General features: G+C 46.0%; 1 protein-coding gene across 1 annotated transcript; it reads left to right on the forward strand.

Annotated features, from left to right (window-relative positions):
• Positions 1-604: 604 nt before the first annotated feature.
• epc2 (enhancer of polycomb homolog 2 (Drosophila)) lies at positions 605-19733 on the forward strand. The gene is made up of 14 exons (XM_072397606.1): positions 605-1085; positions 5492-5651; positions 9569-9714; positions 10811-11017; positions 11087-11235; positions 11492-11621; positions 12070-12264; positions 12364-12450; positions 16648-16769; positions 17516-17832; positions 17912-18012; positions 18223-18379; positions 18694-18880; positions 19264-19733. The coding sequence occupies exons 1-14, from the start codon at positions 933-935 to the stop codon at positions 19331-19333; spliced, it is 2181 nt and encodes a 726-aa protein (XP_072253707.1). The 5' UTR covers positions 605-932; the 3' UTR covers positions 19334-19733.
• The last annotated feature ends 1163 nt before the right edge of the window (positions 19734-20896 follow it).

Consider the following 20896-nt stretch of genomic DNA (forward strand, 5'->3'; position numbering starts at 1 on the left):
TGCAACTATTTTTTCAAGAACTTTAGACAAAAAAGGGAGATTGGATATAGGTCGATAATTAGCCAACACTTCTGAATCAAGAGTAGGTTTTTTTAATGTTTTTAATTACAGCAACCTTAAAAGTCTGAGGTACATATCCTGTCAACAAAGACAGATTGATCCAATATGGAAGTCATAGACACAAGTCCGCCATCGGAGGCCAAGAGGAGATCATAGGTTCAGTCAGGATAAACCCTCACCATGAACAAAGTGTACTGATAAGAACCTTGATATCAGTCAGGTCAGATGTTTACAGTGCTGATCCACTGGAACATAGCCCCTGACTTAAGTACTCATTGGTTGAATTTTAATGATCTTATTTTCATGTTGTGAACCGCTGTCATAAATTAACTGAACAGAGATAATGTAGGGGACAGATGTGGGAAAGTTGTACGGATGATGAAGGACTCAGAACTCTTTCATCAGGTCCAGTTTCACGGAGCTCAGGGGATGAAGTTCTTTTTAAGGGATTTATGTGTTCACTGTGAACTCCTGAAGAATTTTACTCTGAGAAACTTGCCGGCTTCCATACTGCTCAGGTAGAACGGTACCTATCTCACTGTTGAACATACCATCGTTGCATTGATCTGTCTGATTGATCAACTTGATCAGATTCTATCTGACACAGCCGTCTCCTTCTGCTGCGCGTGCACGCTCAGTTGGGTCTCGCATGTTTTGGGTCGCACCGCGGTGGCTGATGGGACGGTGGACATGTCCTCCATGTTGTTGGCGGCGCCGGGATCAGAGCAGTCCCGTGAAGCGGCCCCTTTGTCCCGTTAGAGTCGCACCGAGGAGCCCTCCTGCCGGATACCGGAGTGGCGTACACGTTCACATCCGGAGCGGTTTCGGGTCGGTATTGGTGGGCTCGTGGCGGTTCCACGATCCCTTAAACAATGAGTAAACTCTCGTTCCGGGCGCGAGCGCTGGACGCCGCCAAACCTCTGCCGGTGTACCACAGCAGAGACCTGCCGGACCTGCCGGACAGCGTGTCCATAAGCCGTGCCGTGCCGCAGATGCCCACTGGGATGGAGAAGGAGGAGGAGTTGGTAGGTCTTGTTTGGTTCTGGTTCGGAACACTTAGCTGTTAGCATTTGCTGCGCTGCAACGGGATACTCGACGTTTTTACGTAAACTTCTGTCGGTGCAAGTTGCTCCAAGAGCTTTTGTACGTAGTTTGCGTAAAGTCTATGAGCAGGAAGCGTAGATGACATAAAGTTAGTGACGATTGAGCGCTCAGTACGGCAATGATTATAAGTTTTGTGCGCAGTTCCTATGGTAACGGGGGACGCAGCTATTTGCGACAGTTAGCTCCAGGCAGCTACAGTTAGCTTAAGCATGCCATAGTTAGTATAAGTTTGCTACAGTTCGCTTCACCTTGCTACAGTTGGCTTCAGTTAATTTCAATTTAATTTATATACAACAAATTACAACAAATGTCATCTCAAGGCACTTCAAAGATACAATCCTATTCAAGCCAATTAGAATCCAATTCATTGTAGTAAAATTATAATCCAATCAAAGCCATGTCATTAATTCCAAATAAGTCCAATTCATGCAGAGCTCATTTTCTTTAAAAGTAGCTTAGCTAAGGAAACCAACAGATAGAACAGAAAATTATTTTTGATCAATCCCCCATCCTGAGCATGCATTAGGCAACCATCAGAACCAGAACCAGGAAGAGGACAGGCAAGAAGGCACAACACACACCATAACACCAGGCCAGGGATACATGCTGAGGAAGAGAAACACAAGTTAATGACAACAATGATGTCATCTGTACATGGAGGGAGGAGAGGTGCATCATGGGAACTCCCCCAGCATTCTGGGCCTATAGCAGCAGAACTATGGGATGTTTCAGGGTCACCTGAGGAACAAGCTTTATCATGTTCCTGATGCGGTTCTTAATTTTAACAATATTACGAAGGTGAAAGAAGGCAGTCCAAGAAACCTGTTTTATATGTGAGTCAGAGGACATTCTGGTCAGAAATAACTCCAAGGTTCCTCACTGTAGGACCAGAAGCCAAGGAAATACCATCCAGAGTAACTATATAACAGGACAGTTTCTCCCTGAAGCGCTCAGGTCCAAAGAGAACAGCTTCAGTTTGTCTGAGTTTAGAAGCAGACAGTTCTGAGTCATCCAGGTCTTTATGTCTTTAAGACAGGCTTGTAGTCTGACCAACCTGTTGGTTTCATCTGGTTTCATAGATAAGTACAGCTGAGTATCATCAGCATAACAATGGAAATTTATGCCATGCTGTCTGATAATGTTACCTAATGGAAGCATGTATAAAGTAAAAAGAATCGGTCCAAGCACAGAACCCTGAGGAACTCCATGACTTACTCTGGTGTGCGAGGAAGATTCTTCATTTCCAAGAACAAACTGGAATCTATTAGATAAATATGACTTAAACCAGCCTAATGCAGTTCCTTTAATCCCAATAACATGTTCAAGTCTCTGTAACAGAATGCTGTGATCGATCGTATCAAATGCAGCACTGAGATCCAACAGGACAAGAAACAAGTCCGCTATCAGAGGCTAAGAGGAGATCATTGGTAACTTTCACCAGTGCTGTTTCTGTGCTATGATGCACTCTGAATCCTGACTGAAACTCTTCAAACAGATTATTTCTATGGAAATGATCACAAAGTTGAGCTGAAACTATTTTTTCAAGAACTTTAGACAAAAAAGGGAGATTGGATATAGGTCGATAATTAGCCAACACTTCTGAATCAAGAGTAGGTTTTTTTAATGTTTTTAATTACAGCAACCTTAAAAGTCTGAGGTACATATCCTGTCAACAAAGACCGATTGATCAAATCCAATATGGAAGTATTGATTAAGGGGAAAACCTCCTTGAACAGTCTGGTTGGGATTGGGTCTAAAATACAAGTTGATGGTTTAGAAGAGACTATTGCTGTTGTTAGCTCAGAGAGATCAACTGGGCAGAAGCCGTCTAAATACAAATCAGGTTCTAAAGATACTTCTAAAGCTGCTCTACTTGATGATACATCAGTGATAATAATGGGAAGGATTCCATCAATCTTCTCTCTGATAGAAACAATTTTATTGATGAAGAATCTCATGAAATCATCACTGCTGAGAGTTAAAGGAATACATGGCTCAACAGAGCTCGGACTCTTTGTCAGCCTGGCAACAGTGCTGAAGAGAAACCTGGGATTATTCTTATTCTCTTCTATCAATAATGAATAATAAGCAGTTCTAGCTTTATGAAGGGCTTTCTTATACGTTATTAAACTATCTTTCCAGACTAAGACCCCTTTTCCACCAAATCAGTTCCAGGGCTCGTTTGGGGCCAGTTTGGGTTGGGTTGGTGCTGGTTCACAATTCGTTCAACTTGCGAACCAGCTGGTAACCAGTTTGCTTTTCCATAGCTCAGGGTGCTAAGGGGAGCCACGTCATTACGTCAGTGTTTATGTCAGTTACGTTGCTGCTTTTCTCCTCTTCAGGTGTTACTGATGCTTTACTTTGGCTTCTCTGGATGGAAATCCCATTTCCTGCAGCTGCTTTCTTACAGTTCAGACAAACACCGACTCCTGCTTCTTTAGTTGAACATTTTCTACTTTCAGACATGTTGCTTTGAGTTTTCTGTCCTGACTCTTTGACCTGAATGTTTCCCTTTTCCAACCTTCCTCTTTTGTTTGTTATTGATCCACATTTAAGACCACATTTATGACTGGGAACATCCAACATCTTTAACCATCTGAGCTGAGTTTCCTCCTTGGAGGAGTTTATAATCCTTTCCTTTGCTTCCACTGGCAGCTCATTAAACTCTGCAGGAACTTTAAACTGCAGACTCATTTAAATCTGTGCAGGTGTTTGTTTTAGAAAAGTAAATTACATGCTGATTTTGTCATATTTTTCTCAACTTCAGCCAAAAAAGCTACAACAATTAGATGACAAATTCTGAGGTACGTTTTATAAAAGGCAGAATGTTTAGCTCGTAATTAAAACAGTTCGGTGTCATATTTTTGATTTATTTATTTCTCAAACTGAAAAAGAGATGAATGAAAATGCTCAGTGTTGATTTGCAGTCGTGATGTTGTGGAGTTTCAGAGAATATTAACCTTGGTGACTATCTTACATGTGAAGTGTATAAATGCGAGTTAAAAAAGCCAAATATATTTTACTACAACTTAGAGAATGAATTTAAGGATAACATCATGTTATCTTATATGTTACACAGTATTACAGATGATTTCTAAGAACTGTAGACTATAACACACACATATATGAACAGAAACTGAAATAGTGTTGTCATACCGGTGCCAACATGTATTTCGATTCTTTTTGATATTTTTCCAAATAAAAAGACAAAAATGCCATTATTGACTTTATTTTAATAGAAAATCTTACTACGCATCAGTAAATAAAATAAAATACCCCAAAGACAGGCTTTTCTAATGCACAGACAACAGGATTTTAAACTAAATAAAATATAACATTAAATAATATAAATAGGCTATTTAAACCAGAGAAAGTGGTAGCTAATTGCAATGCAGCTTTAATTTTTTTCCAGAGCTACTTTTGTGGAGAATGAAGGGTGCTGACGTTTCTTGCTTTTAGCACTGAATGCTGTTTTCTTTGTTCTTGGGTATATAAGTTATTACCTGTCGTTCTCTGACCTGCTTATGCAGCTCTGGGGGCTTGTCCTTTAAGTGTTTTGCCAAGTTGGAAATGTTTCCACCCTTGGCCAGACATGATTTGTAACACCGTTTGCACAGTGGTGCTTAATGGCTCATTTGTTGTAAAGCCGAAGTAATTCCATAGAGCACTTCGCGCACCTGGTTTATCTACTAGTTGCGGCGTGGTAGAGGTTGCAGCAGCTGCCTTTCTCTCCCTGCTTCTGTCTCTCTCTTTCTCTGCTGAAACTCTCTCTTTCGCTCCAAGATGTTCGCTCGCCTGCTCGCTCCGGCTGGCTGGCCCCGGCTGGCTGGCCCCGGCTGGCTGGCCCCGGCTGGCTGGCCCCGGCTGGCTGGCCCCGGCTGGCTGGCCCCGGCTGGCTGGCCTCGGCTGGCTGGCCCCGGCTGGCTGGCCCCGGTTGGCTGGCCCCGGCTGGCTGGACCCGGCTGGCTGGCCCCGGCTGGCTGGCTGGCCTCGGCTGGCTGGCCCCGGCTGGCTGGCTGGCTGGCCCCGGCTGGCTGGCCCCGGCTAGCTGGCCTCGGCTGGCTGGCCCCGGCTGGCTGGCCCCGGCTGGCTGGCCTCATGGTCGTTTTATATAAAAGAAAAAGAAAAAACATAGCGGTCTCATCCAAGCGCAGTACAGTACCGTTTTAAATGCCTCAGTACCCTGGTACCAGTTTAGTACCACACACACAGACCTGAAATCACAGCGTCTTTATAAAACATTAAACCAGAAGATGATCACCAGCAGCTCTCCTCTCAGTGAGGATTCAGGGTACAGATGTCAGGTGATGGTGTCTCTGTGTTCCAGGAGCACCACCTGCAGAGAGCGATCTCCGCCCAGCAGGTGTTCAGGGAGAAGAAGGAGAACATGGTGATCCCCGTACCTGAAGCAGAGACCAACAACATCTACTACGACAGACTGTACAGAGAAGAGTTCAGAATTCCCAAACAGCTCATCCACATACAGCGTGAGTCCAACACCCGTTCTACACCTGAACTATACTCGGCTGAACTCTGAGAGTACAGAGACACAACCATGAATATACGAGCTACTGCTAATCAGAGTAACCATGAGTCTGAGCATGGTCTGAATGTCTGGAGTACTTCATCCCTTGCAATAATAATACATTTTATTTAGAGGCACCTTTCATGGCACTCAAGGTCACCTTACAAAACAACAACAACAAAAATAACTAAAAATAATTTAAAAAATAAAAAATCACCAAGAACAAAGAGAGTTAGAGAGAGTAGGCCTGTTTAAAAAGGTGGGTTTCAGATTTAAAGTGGAGAATGAGTCTATGTTCCATTCAAAGGGAGAAGCACTTGACAAGCCCTTAGGGTTTTTTTGGTTTATCCTGCACATTTGCGTTATCTACTGTATACTTTGTATGTTGTTTTTTTGTTGTTGTTATTGTTTTACTTTTTAAATATGCTGTTTTATATATCTTTCATGTACTAATAAAATAAAGTAAAAATTCAACAAGGAATGGAGGCCATCGTTGTAGTGGGTAAGCAGTTGATCAGGAGTGGACGAGTAACTGAGACTAGGGAGGCTGTTACTGCTTGTGGGGAGAGCTGCTAAATTAATATTTTTGATGTTGCGAAAAGAAATGAGCCGTGATTGTTTGACTTTGGAAAGTGTTAAACTAGCATTGAATGATATTAGCATGTGATCAGAAATGGGAAGGTCATCATCAAAACAGTTTAAAGGAGAACAGCAAACAAGATCTAAAATATGGTCTTTAGAGTGGGTTGGGAAGTAGGGCTGAACGATTAATTGGATTTGCGATAAAATCGCTTTGCGATTTAAGTGAAGTGGCTTTCAACACGCAAAGGGCCAAAAAAAAAAAAAGACAAGATGAAGATGGCCTCAGGCACAACCACGATAGCAGCCGACACTAAAGCAACTTTAGCGTCTAAGAGGAGTGGTACTTCAGTTAGACAGCAACAAGAGGATGCTGCACAGCGCCAGGTATCGTGAAAAACAACCCGACAAACTTGTTCCAACATTTTAACAAAACACCATAAAGTCTTATATGATAACTGCACGGCTCAAATGGCGATTAGCAGCGTATCGCATCTTCAACACAGCACCCGACAGGGTAAACAGCTGAGTTCGTCTACTATAACAGAAAGATACAGTCCCTGTATTTGCTGAAAAATACAAAAAGACAAGGAACTTAAAATTGAATCGCATATTAAATCGCAATATTTAAAATTGATTTGCAATTGCAATTAGATTATTTTTCCATATCGATCAGCCCTATAGGGAAGTCAATGTACTGTTTAAGATCAAAACTGTCCAGGCATGATGTAAAATCCTTGGAGAGAGCCTGATTGTAATTGTCCATATGGATATTAAAATGGCCAAGCAAAATTATATTGGTGGAGAGCGAGGTGAGATGGGTGATAAAAGCAGAAAATTCATTAATGAAGTCCTTGTTTGGCATAGGTGGACGATAGACAGTGGCTAAAATAGTTGGAGTTGGGCCATTCAGTTGAAGAGCCATGGATTCAAAAGATGAACTTGCTGTCACTGTGACAGACGAGACCTTCCAGGTCTCGCGGTAGATTATCGCGATACCTCCTCTTCCGGTGAGGCGGGGCTGACAGGTGCAAACAAACCCAGGGGGTATAGCTTCGTTAAGCTGGGAAAAATCATTAGGTTGTTGCCACGTCTCAGTTGGACATAAAAAGTCATAGTTGCGGTCGAAGAGGAGGTCCTGCAGCAGATGTCCTTTGCTTGTCTGGGAGCTGTAGCGTTCTAGATATGAAATTAATTTTTCTAATCTCGATAAGGGGCAGTTGGAAGGGACGTATCAAAGTATATATCACTAAGAGTCGTTACTGAAGGATAGAATTCTCTCTGAATTGACCGGGATTACTTAAGAAACATGAAACACGGATCGATTATATGTGGTCATTTATTTAACATGGAGCAGCACTCGGGACGTATGGTAAAGAGGACATAACACCAGAGACCGTTAAATAGCCCAGGGATAAGAGAGATGTGGGACTTAATATTTCTACAGCGGCCTCTGGCTAAATATAGGGATAACTTATTATATGAATATTGCTTATTTTAACTCGGCCCTCTTCATTACCAAACCACAGCCCGAGGTTTCTTGGGAGGGAGACATGGGTCTATCGGCCGCTGCCTTCCAAGAGCTTCAATCGCCGGATGACCGAGTCCCAAGGGGACATAGATTCTCTTTCTCCGGTGAAGTGGTTGCCGATAAAGCAGTAAAGGATCCTTGGAGCGTGCGATCCAGTCTCTGGTTCGGCTTGAAGGCACCTGATGCTGGGTATCGTCTCCCCTTTTGACCGAAGAATGTGGGCCTGTGGCTGAGTGGCTTTTGAGCGGGGACGAGTCAAAAATAATCCCAACAAAAATTAGATTTTCAAATAACTTGGTCAGCAAGGGAATTATTGGTTAAGTCTGCCCTGTGGATTTTGCTTAGGAAATGAGAGTCCCAAAAAGGTAACAAAATGAGATAAGCAGAGTCAGGGAGAAGTTACAAAAACCCATCCCAAGGATGGGTCATATAGGGCAGAGAGCCAAAGAGAGTATAATAATATAAAGGCAACTGAAAAGCAAAAGTAAGTGAAGTAGTTTCAGTAGAGGGTAAATAAAAAGTGACTAAAAGAGTCTAGAGTCTGAAAGTGCAAAAGAAACTAAGTAAACGTGAAACTAAAATTGAATAGCTACGCGCTGAGCTTTCACTGGCGAGGGCGAGTTTCATCACTGGTTTCCAACCAATGAGATGGCGGGTTTGCCTTTGGGCGTCACAGAGGGGCCTACGGCGGAATAATTACTTTCCTTGTGTTTTACGAACAACGTCGTGGAGAGTCTTAAAATGATGCTTGAGCTGTCCTTTTAGTTAGTTTAGTTAGTAGATAGTTATATAGATAATTTGGTAACAGATTCAATAATCCATCTGGAGTTGGCTCTGAAGACTTTCCTTATTTCCAAAAAGGGTCTTTTGTCCGTCACGTTTTAATTTACAACTCTTTAGATAAGAATGGTAATGTTCTCTCTCGGTACGCACCACACAGAAATCTGATTCCAGAGGCTTTCAAAGGTGGAAGGTCCTAAGTTGGAATGTTTTTTCACCCCGTTTCTCATGATTGTAAATGTTTGTTATTTTTAAACCACTCCTAACAGATCAAAGCAAAAGGGTTTCTTTGGGTCTCCCCCCTTTTTACCGGTCATCATGAGTACGCTACAGAGCGGATGTTGAATAATCCTACTTTGACGTTGCGGTGCTCATTGGAAGAGCTAACATTAGCCGCCACTCTGGGTAAGCGAGCCAACATACTGCGGTCCACTTTGAGGCCGGAGTTTCGCCGTTGATGGCGAGTTGTGAACCAGATGGAGTTTATGGCAGGGGTGTCATCGATGTGGTAACTTCTACGGGAACCGTGGTGGGTGTATTTCTGATATGGTGGACGAGGGATGTCCAGGCAGAGACGCTGTGTCGGTGCAGGATCAGGTGGATGGAACCAAAGCTCGAGGAGCTCAGCAGCGGTGTATTGGAGTAAAGCTGACGATGGATTTAGTATGATAGACAGGACAGTCCAGAGGAGCACAAACCTCACATTCAGGTAAATCCACATGATGAGCGAGAGAGAGGCACCTGGGGACAGCAGTAGGGAGGAGAAAAAATTAAGAACGGGAGAGCAGCGGCAGCTAAATGTGCCAGCGTTCACTCAGCCAGTAAAAGCTATTGTTAGGATGACTTCAAAGCAGGTTATAGATATCTTTGTGCTACAATAAACTTCAATATGAAGGCAGAATGACTTCATGCGATGATGAGTCTGGCTTGTAAATGTCCAGCAGCTATTCAGACGACCTAGAGGACCGATGTATGTTCTGTGTCTGCAGCTCTGGGTTTGGACCAGGAGCAGCCTGACTACGACATGGACTCTGAAGACGAGACGCTGCTCAACAGACTCAATAGGAAGATGGAGCTCAGACCTCTGCAGTTTGAGATCATGGTGGACCGACTGGAGAACGCCAGCACTCACCAGGTAGGTCTGACCACTGAACAGAGAAGTGATGGTTTCCTGTGGGACGTTCTCAGTCTCTCTCATGGTTCTGGAGGAATCTCGGCCCTCTTCTCTCCAGCGCTGCTTCAGCTCATTGAGGTTTGCAGCTTTGGTTTCTGCACAGCTCTCTTAAGGTCCCACCACAGCATCTCAGTCAGGCTGAGGTCTGGACTCTGACTGGACCATTGCAACACCTTGATTCTTTTCTTTTCCACACATTCTGCTGTAGATCTGCTGCTGTGTTTGGGATCTTTGTCCTGTTGATGAGCCAGTTTCAGCCCAGCTTTAGCTGGGGGACAGATGGCCTCACATTTGACTCTAGAATACTTTGGTATCCAGAGGAGTTCATGGTGGACTCAATGACTGCAAGGTGCCCAGGTCCTGTGGCTGCAGAACCAGCCCAGATCATCAGCCCTCCACCACCGTGCTTGACAGCTGGTATGAGGTGTTTGTGCTGATCTGCTGTGTTTGGTTTCCTCCAAACGTGCTGCTGTGCATTAGGACCAAACATCTCCACTTTGCTCTGGTCTGTCCAAAGGACATTGTTCCAGAAGTCTTGAGCTTTGTTCAGATGCAGCTTTGCAAAGCTAAGCTGTGCTGCCATGTTCTTTTTAGAGAGAAGAGGCTTTCTCCTGCAGCCCTTCCAAACAAGCCATCCTTGTTCAGTCTTTTTCTAACTGTGCTGCCATGACCTTTAACCTTTAACATGCTAACTGAGGCCTGTAGAGTCTGAGATGTAGCTCTTGTTTTTTTTGTCTGACCGTGTGGTGAACTTGCTGCAACATCCACTTCTGGGATTTGGTGTAAAACGCTGACACTCGGTCATGTGACCATGAGGCAGACTTTCAGCTGAACTAACGGGTCATAGAAAAGCTGTTTCAATCTCACATGGTGTAACCACAGTTTAACAAATGAATCCAGTCATGCAGCTATCTGCACAGTGTCTCTCCCTGTCAAGTTATTGATTAATTGTTAATCAGTTTGATTAATGATCTGATAGTGGCAGCCAGGTCTCCTAAACAAAGAGTTTCCATTATTGTATGATCCCTGATTCTGACGAGGATGGTTCTGGTTTCAGCTGGTCTCGCTGTCAGAGGCAAAGCTCCTGCTAAACGAGGACGACTACCTTCTGAAGTCAGTGTACGATTACTGGGTGAGGAAGAGGAAGAACTGGCGAGGTCCATCACTGATTCCTCAGATCAAACAGGAGCGGAGGGATGGATCGACCAACAGTGACGCCTATGTGGCCTTCAGACGGAGAACTGAGAAGATGCAGACCAGGAAGGTTAGATAACGGCTTCACCCAAACATCTCTGAGCTCTGCTGGGCGTCTCTGATCTGTCTTTACTTTCAGAACCGGAAGAACGATGAGGCGTCATACGAGAAGATGCTGAGACTGAGGAGAGAGTTTAGCCGCTCTGTCACCATCCTGGAGATGATCAAGAGGAGAGAAAAGTCCAAGAGGGAGTTGCTGCACCTCACCCTGGAGGTGGTGGAGAGGAGGTGAGGGGGGAGAACGAGGCCGTCAGATAACTGAGTAGATTCAGGGACGGATGATCTGAGGTGGTTTCTTCATCAGGATTAAACTGTCTGTTAATGTGAACTGATTCACTTATCAGAAACATGTGTGATGTCAGCAGACAGTTAGTTACCCAGCATGCACTTCTACAGGGGTCAGTTCATGTGGTACGGTCTGTTATGGTTAGTACCAGTGCAGGTGTACCTGAACCTCTGATCAGCTGAATTTTCTTTTCCTTAGGTATAAGATGGAAGACTTCAGCGGGGAAGTCCTCAGAGAGCTGGCCCTCCCCCTGGTGGACAAACCAGTAAACAGCTCCCCAGTTACTCTGAACAGAACCAACCGACACAAACCGGAGACCAACATGAAGGTACTGAATCTGTTTGTCGGCGCGTTTGGTTCTTACAAAAGCTGATGTCCGAGGCAAGTGGTTGTATAAGGACAAAGGGCGACATACAGGTAGAGCGTGGCATATGCAGCATAGGGCACTGGACGGGCAGACGGTGGTATAGAAGGGATAGAGGGTGGTGTATGGGCAGAAAATGGCGGGTGGGGGGATGGGGTCAGGGATGCAGAGGGTGGCACAGGTGGGGTACAGGTACACGGTGGCATGAGTGTGATATAGGGCGACATTGAGGGTGGCGTGGGAGGCGGGGCCGGTGTACAGGTACGGGTTAGTGAACGGGCACAGAGTGGCGTATGGGGGGGCAGATGGTAAAGAAGAAGACGACTTCACCTCATTAAAGGCTACAGTTTTTGTTCAGACTAGGGAAACCAAATATTGGTTTCAGCTTCTTCTCTGTTTTTTTCTGCCCCAGAAACAGCAGCTGTCAGTCAAATACGAACTGCCCTTTAACCTCATCAGACCAAAGAAGAACGTCAGACAGGACAGATTACATCCCTCTCAGAGGGAACCTGGCAGGCCGCTCGGTTCCTCACCCATCAGCCAGGCCGACATCAAACAGTACGACTTCCACAGCTCTGGAGAGGATGAAAGTCCAGCAACACCACAGGTCTGATCAATACTCACACTCACTGATCAATACTCACACTGTCTGATCAATACCATCTGATCAGTGCGTTCATATCAATAATCTGTTCCTCCTTTTCAGTCCACTGCGTCCTCTGATGACGATGAGGAGAACATCGCTGACGAAGGTTTCTTCTTCAGGAGGACGGCGGGCTGCCAGTACCTGTCTGTAAGTTACTGAACCAGAACAAGAGCCCAACTTACCCTGACTGAACCAGAACAAGAGCCCAACTTACCCTGACTGAACCAGAACAAGAGCCCAACTTACCCTGACTGAACCAGAACAAGAGCCCAACTTACCCTGACTGAACCAGAACAAGAGCCCAACTTACCCTGACTGAACCAGAACAAGAGCCCAACTTACCCTGACTGAACCAGAACAAGAGCCCAACTTACCCTGACTGAACCAGAACCTAAATAACCTTGACTGAACCAGAACAAGCACTTATCTCACATTTGACAAATTGGACTCCACAGGTGACTCTACTCATCTTCGTGTCAAAGATGCTGAACCCCACCTATCAATGCGTTCATCGGTGTATGAATGAAGTGTATGTGAATTAATGGGTGAATGTGGCCGTAAAAGCAGCTATAAAAGCAAGTACAGTACATTTACCATTTAAATTCTAACCAGCAGGAGTCATCTCAGACAGTTTATGACCAGCAGTAACACAGGTTTCCTCTAAGTTCTGATTAAATACACAGCTACCCCGGCTGCACTTTCAACCAACCACTCATTCTCCCACACCTCTCGTACATCTGGGAGAGGTGGTGGAACGGGCCTGCCATGGAAATACACCCAACTGCTACCTGATGCTAAATACAATACCTTTGAATACCACGCCATCCTGGTAACTGCACCGGTCAAAACCTATATGGTTGTCGTATATCGCCCACCAGGACAACTCGGTGACTTTCTAAATGAACTCGACACCTTGCTCTCTTCTATCCCGGAGCATGACTGTCCCATAATGGTCCTTGGTGACATGAACATCCACCTGGACAGTCCTAACTCTTCTGATTTTCTGACAGTAATGCACTCATTTGAGCTACAACTACTCAGCAGTCCTCCGACCCATAAAGCTGGCAAAGTGCTCGATCTCGTTTTCTCAAGAAACTGTGCCACAGAGGCCCTATCTGTCACACCTCTGCATTTCTCTGACCATCTGCTTCTACCCCTTTGGTTTCCTTCCTCTGCAACCTGTCGCCCACCCGCTTCTCCTCCGTTGTTGCCTCCGCTCTTCCAGCCTCCTGCACATTCTCCTCCCTTCAGGTTAATGATGCCACGGAGTCCCTTTGCTCTACACTGAGCCTATCTCTGGATAGTCTGTGTCCTCTATCCACCAAACCCTCCCGATCCTCCCCCTGGCTTAATGATACTAACCCTAACCCTCCGCCTCCTCCACCTGCTACCAATCTAACATCAGACACCTTCGCCTCATTTTTTACTGACAAAGTGGCAGCTATAAGCAAACAGTTTACAGAACCTGGTACCAAAAAATCTGCATGCAGAAGTCCTACTGCAACATTTTCCTCATTTATCCCTCTGACTCAGAGCAGTGTGTCTAAACTTCTCACATGTAGCCGTCCTACTACATGCCCGATGGACCCTGTACCTACAAATCTTTTCCAGTCCATTGCTCCTACTGTAACTGCAGCAGTCACGCATGTGATTAATGCTTCACTGATATCGGCCACATTTCCTACCACATTCAAGCAAGCTCAGGTTACACCGCTGCTCAAGAAACCATCCCTCCCTCCAACTCATGTGGAGAATTATCGGTCGATCTCTCTCCTCCCGTTTCTGTCTAAAACCATTGAAAAGGTCTTTAAGCAGGTCACCGATTACCTCTCACAGAACAGCCTCCTTGACCCAAACCAATCTGGGTTTAAAAGTGGACATTCCACCGAAACAGCTCTGTATCCTGAAGTATCCTGGCTTGGTCACACTTCTGCAGCGCACCACCTCGCCACAGGGGTCCCCCAAGGTTCAGTACTGGGACCTCTTCTCTTTGCCATATACACCAACTCACTGGGACAGATCATCTGATCACATGGCTTCTCATACCAATGTTATGCTGATGATACCCAGCTCTATCTGTCATTCCCACCTGACGACCACACGGTCTCAGCATGAATCCCAGACTGTCTCTCTGACATATCAACATGGATGAAAGCCCATCACCTCCAACTTAACCTCCCAAAAACTGAACTGCTGGTCTTCCCAGCCAAACCAACCATACACCACTGCATCTGCATCCAAACTGAATCCCCATCTCTGGCTCCATCAAAGGTTGCTAGAAACTTGGGTGTCCTGATTGATGACCAACTAACCTTCAAAGATCACGTTACCTCGGTTGCTCGTTCGTGCCGCTTTGCATTACTAAACATAAGAAAGATCAGACCATACCTAACCCAACATGCCCCCCAGGCCATGGTCATCTCCCGCCTTGACTCCTGCAACGCTCTCCTAACTGCTCTCCTAACTGGTTTCCTAACTGGTTTCCTAACTGGTCTCCTAACTGGTTTCCTAACTGGTCTCCAGCCTGTGAAACCTCTGCAGATGGTCCAGAACGCGGCGGTGCGTCTGGTCTTGGATCAGCCTAAAAGAACACGTCCCCCCTCTGTTCATTGAGCTCCTCTGGCTGCCCTTAGCCGCCTGCATCAGATCCAAGTCCCTGATGTTAGCTACAAAGAGCTTAATGGAACGGCTCCATCTACTTGAATGCTCTTGCAAAGGCTTCTGTCCCAACTGGGTCCCTCCGTTGGTCCCAGGATTGTCGTCTAGCAGCTCCTACACCACGCCTAAGACAATCCAAACTCTGTTCATGTGTCGTCCCACGATGGTGGAATGACCTACCGAGCGCTACCAGAACAGGGGCGTCCCTGTCTATCTTCAAGAAGCTCCTGAAAACCCAGCTCTTCAGAGAGCATCTCCTATCCCAGCACTTACCTTGTACTTCCCTACCCCCTCTATCTCTGCACTTTATCTTTCTGCACTTCCTTCTATGCCTGCACCCTATCTCTACTCTGTCCCCTCTGACAGAGTCGGACTCCTGGGTTCCTTCTATGTAGTTTATTGTTAGCTTTTTATATAGATGTTATATCTTCATTTGTAAGTCGCTTTGGATAAAAGCGTCTGCTAAATACAGAAACAGAAATATGTAGATTAGGCCTTATTTTGTCTAGGAGTGACCTGTGATGTCAGGCAGGTGTTTCTGCCTTGTTGCTGTGGAGTATCAGATGAATGCAGGCCCCAACACATTGCTGATGACTCTGATTCTGTCCAGTCCTGTTTGTGACCACGTCTCGGACAGACGACGACGTCTTCTCTTACATTTAAGATGCAGATTTTAAAACAAGCAAAATGTTCATGGAAAATATGTATATTGTGTTTCCATATAAAACACCAGTCGGGTAAAAAGGATCACGAGGTGTTATGAATAGAGTTGCACGATACCCATGGTACCCCGCAGTGCCAAATCCTTACGGTTCCTGCTATACTAGAAATTCTACACGACGGTACTACCGTGGATTACTATACTAACGGTGCCAGTTTCCGCTACACAGCGGCCGCCTCGACCAGCCTCCCGGCTTCTCACCGCTTGCTACTCCCTTGTAAACAAAGCCACACAGCAACCACTGCAACCGAACTACACAGCTGCTGAATGATTGGCTGTTTGCCCGTTACTGGTGACTTCCGGGGATATGATAGGCTGCTTCCGCACGCTGGGTCCGCCCATCTGTTCGCTGATTGGCTGTTCGTGTGTTTCTGACAGCTGGAACGAACTCCATGTAGACAACACACACACACTCACCATGGCAGAAGCACCGGGCCCGAGTGGCGAATCCGTTTTTAGTGGCACCACTAAAAACAAACTCCAAAAGCCACATTTGGAACTATTTTGGGTTTAAACAAGGCACAGACGGTAAAGCAATAGACGATGGCATCCACTGCGCAGGCGCTGCCACTGAGCTACAGGAGCCAAAGAGGCAACACATCCGACCTCATAAAACACCTGCAGTGTCGTCACTCACATTTATGTCAAATACCAGCTTAGTATTTCCTGTTTATTTTCTAATTGGCTAATATTACGCTATATGCTCTGTGTAGAAATTGAAGAATGAAGAGTTAAAAGATGTTAAAGCTAGAAAATACATAAAAATATAGTTTTCACAGGGAATCGGTTCCTGTTTGTTGTATTTTGTCCTCTATGGTTATGAATGGGTGAATGATGAACTCTGACCTGTCCTTGTCTTTCATCTCAGTAGTTTGTCAGGGTCTGACCTTCTGCAGTGGCGTGATGACCGATGTACCTGTGGCTTCATGGATGTCTTTGTTCTCTGTTTGTGTTTATTTATAAAGCCTTGTACGGAGCAGGTGGGTGGAGATCTCCACCCTCGATGTCTCCGGCACCGTCTGACTGAACTGTCTCAAGCTCCTCATTGGATGGGACTTACCCGCCGCAGGATAGGACGAGGGGGCAGGTAACGTTTTCACATGAACAGTCTGACTCTGTTTAACTGTCAGGGACGGCCCGACACGATAAGGCCTGACAGGACTTAGATTGGATTCAATCTTTACTGATCCCTCAGTGGGGAAATTCAGGTTTTAAGGCAGGTCACAGGAAACTAAGTAAAGTGCATGATCAGGCATGCACCGACCCGGCACCATCGGCCATGACCCGGCACCATCGGCCATGACCCGGCACCATCGGCCATGACCCGGCACCATCGGCCATGACCCGACACCATCGGCCATGACCCGACACCATCGGCCATGACCCGACACCATCGGCCATGACCCGACACCATCGGCCATGACTTGCTTCCTGTTCTGTTTTGTTGTTCATTTTAGAAATGGGATCATGGAAATGTTCCTGTAATTTTGGGGCATCTTCAGTTCTGTGGACAGTAATCGGGTCACTTCTCATGCACCTGCATGGGCCGTGCTGCATTCAGGGTCATTATGGAACTGCTAGTATCTGTTGTTATTTGTTTCTTATCAAAGGTATTTCTTTGTTTATTCCTTTTTCTTCTGAACTGCTGTCTGAGATTCTGTGACCTGACTTAAACAACAGGACATCTAACAGCCCCAACGGACCGGAAGCTGCTGAGTCCTTAAATCAAAACCCAGAGCTGATGGTTCTTGACTCAGCAGGTCCAGGTCCAGACTGTAAGTTTGGTTCCATCTTATCATCACTGACTTCTAATGTCTTCCTCCCTCTGATCAGGATCATCCTGGACCGAGCCTCCTCGGGTCTGGATCCAGTTCTGAGGCAGATGGACTCTTTAGCACATCCAGTCTGGAGTGGCAGCACCTGCCTCTTCAGGGACCAGCAAACAACTGACCTGAAGTGTCCTCCGAGCTTCAGAACCATCAGAACCTCTCTGACAGAAGTCCTGAACAACATCCAGACCCTGAGGAAGTTCTGCTTCAGACCCAGATCGACTCAGAACCACAGGGACGAGGCCAGGAGGTCCACAGGATCTACACGGCTGGACAACAGAACCACCTGCTGTCTGCCTCCACACCTTACCTGTGGACCAGGTGAGTCCTGCTCAGTGATCTCATCGGTGTCATCATGTTGCTGCTGTGAGTGCTCAGATGTTCCTGTGTCCGCCTGTAGGGGGCATCACTGAGGAGCAGTATCAGAACCACCAACAGCAGCTGGTCCAGATGCTGCAGAGCAACAGAACCACAACTCTGCCCTGGACACAGGGAACACAGGTAACACAACAGCGTGTCTCAGTCTGATCCCTAACTTGAATGAATTTATCGCACCATGATGGTAGCGCTCAGATCTGCCCAGCTGACCCTCACACAGAGGTGAACCCACCTGACGCTCTGAGGTTTACCTGTGTGTGATGTCACAGCTCCTGTTGTGTTTGCTGCTGTGTGATCCAGGTGAGTCACACCTGTCCTTCTCTGGTCCTGCAGTGCAGCAGGTCAGCTGAGTCCTCCTCAAAGACTCTGGACTCTTCCAGTGCCCAGTTTGCAGCCTCAGCCGTGGTCAGCGCTGCTGCTCTTCCTCCTCCTCATCGTCACAGTGACAGCGGATCGTACAGGAGCAGCGTGAATGGAGTCCACCCCCCAGGTGAGCCACCACCTGTCAGGAGAGGCATAGTGTGACACAAACGTTACTGTGGTGGAATTATGGGATGTAGGCTCTCTCTGGGAGGAGGATCACAAGGTTTAGTCATGTGACTGTTTGGTTGGTCCAATCTGTTCCAACACAGCCGAGGTGATGGGACTTCATCCTCAGAACCTCGTACCTGTCACACCACATGACCTCACACTGTTTTCCTTTGAATCTCCATCGTGTAGAACGGACTGTAGGTGATAATGAACTTTACCCATGTTCACTTGTTCTAATGTGTGTGGCTCTGATCATGTGACCTGCTTCCTCAGGTGTCTCCAGGCCTCCGTATGCCTCGGCTTCATCACATCGGTCTCTCCCCAGCCAGAGGAACCAGGTGGGGGCTGTCTGCGTCGCCCATGCCCTCCCTGCTCGGCCCTCTGCCTCCCCAACATCCACCTTAAAGCTTGCCACTGTTGCTGCCCACGTTGACGAAGTGTCTAAAGTCTCCACCACCAGGTAAACTCCGTCTGAAACATCTTCATCTTGAGCCTGAATCAGAGGCTTATTCCTCTGAAACTTGAAGGATTTTTATTTTATTTAAAATCTCTAATCGATTTCTGTTGATAAAATGATCTGTTTTCATCGTCTGAGAACAACTGAAACCAACGGGAACATTTCAGACAGGAAGGGTTAGGGTTACACTGATCCGGTTATTGGTCGTCTTTCCTTCTGGCTTTGCCTGCAGCAGCTGTATTACTTTGAGTGTGAGAGCAAGAAATGATTCTGACTGGTCAGCTGAGCTCACCTCCACCTGTTCCATCAGCACAGATCCAGTCACAGAGCTGTTGGGTTAGATAAACCAGATAACTAGTAGTGCCTCTCTTTGATTTTGCTCACAGAGACTCCAAGGAGTCGCAGAAACTCCTGAACATCCTGACGGAGACCACACTGGCCATGGAGGTCACATAACGCCTCCTCCTCCTCAGTGTCTGACTGGTGAATGTGACAATCTGTGACCTCAAGAACAGGAGAAGACCGAGTCTGAACTTTTCTCATTGGATATCTATGTACAGTTTGTAAATGTTTCTGATGGAAAATAGTTTTTCATCTGTATCATGTGACTGCAGAATCAAGTCCTTTCGCCATATTGATTATTTATTTTCATATTTACATTTTATACTTTATTTCCCCCGAAAAATATAAACTGATCACTTTGCTTCCACAGTCTGACTCTGTTTTTGTGTCTGTATCAGCATTTTTTCACATCTCGAGCATTTGTAAAACCCTCTCGTCATTTGAAGCTGACTAAAATAAAATGTTGCATCCTGTGACAGACGAGGATCTGCAGCAGGAAGTTTTTATATTTAAAGAGATGCAGCCAATCGTGTCAGCTCACTAATAAAAACAAATGCACTTAAACTCTGGTTTAGTTAAATTTATTTCAGTTTGAGGAAGAAACTGAAACCAGCTGTAGCTCAGGAGGAAGAGCAGCCCACCAATCAGAAAGTCGTTGGTTTGACTCCAGCTGCCCAGGGCCACATGGCACTGAACCCTGGGTGAATGAGTAGAAAGCGTCTAGTTCTATGATGTGAGTGAAGGTGGCATGTAGTGTTGCAGCGGTTTGAGTGGTCAGTTTGATTAAAACGCGCTTTAAGTACAGTCCATTTTCCACTGCCGTGTGGTACGACAGTCACTGAAGTACCGCAGCCGCCCTCCCAACATTGGCCCCCACGCAAGTCCCCACACCAGCCACATAATGATGAATGCATCAGCAGCAACGTCACAGAGGAGCACACGGATGCCTTAATAATGACCTCTCTGTGTAATTATTAACTGGTGTATTTGAAATGCAGAACCCTGTAATGTCGGGTCTGTTCTGTTAACTTTCAGTTAAACTGGTTCCTCAGTGATGTGAACAGTAGTGATGTGTCACTCTTTTAAGCCGGCTCGCGGACGAACATCGTTTTTCTTTTACTTTTCGCTTTCGGAAAAGTACCTGTGGGCGCTGTGGGCGTTGGCTACGGGTGTCACGTGCATACTTTGCAGCCATTCATGTGAGGGTTGACAAGGATCATACCACCAAGCAGGGAGGGGCGGGGGTAGCAGCATTGAGAGGAGGAGGGGGAGGGAAGAAGAAGGCGTATTTGGATGCATTTTAACAGTTGTATGGATAGCTCTCCTATTTTAATTTCTATGCTTAAGTTTTTATTGGCATTTTCTGTCTGCTTTGTGTAGCAGAGTGGTTCTTCCAGCAAGTTAGAGAGTTACAAGGGATTTTTCAACCGTAAATGCAATTGGCTACAGCAATTTATTGAAATTTAAGTGATATATGTGTTCAAATATAAATCAGAAGTCAAAACAGCGCTAAATTTGGCTGAATTCTAAAAAGTCTAAGTGGTAAAATGGGAGCCGGCTCTTCTCGGTGGGCTGAGCCAAATAATCCGGCTCACTAAAAAAGAGCCGAAATTCCCATCACGACTGAAAATGACTCCATGTCCCAGCATCCCTCGCGGCTCAGTGGTCCAGGGTGGA

Source organism: Leuresthes tenuis, unplaced genomic scaffold, assembly GCF_036924035.1.
Source record: "Leuresthes tenuis unplaced genomic scaffold, fLeuTen1.0.hap1 SCAF_12, whole genome shotgun sequence".
Classification (NCBI taxonomy): domain Eukaryota; kingdom Metazoa; phylum Chordata; class Actinopteri; order Atheriniformes; family Atherinopsidae; genus Leuresthes; species Leuresthes tenuis.

Coding starts and splice junctions, on each gene's coding strand:
- epc2 (XM_072397606.1), top strand. CDS start 933: ATGAGTAAACTCTCGTTCCGGGCGCGAGCGCTGGACGCCGCCAAACCT. Junction 11,622..12,069: donor AACCGGAGACCAACATGAAG/GTACTGAATCTG, acceptor TTTCTGCCCCAG/AAACAGCAGCTGTCAGTCAA. Junction 16,770..17,515: donor AGGATAGGACGAGGGGGCAG/GTAACGTTTTCA, acceptor CCCTCTGATCAG/GATCATCCTGGACCGAGCCT.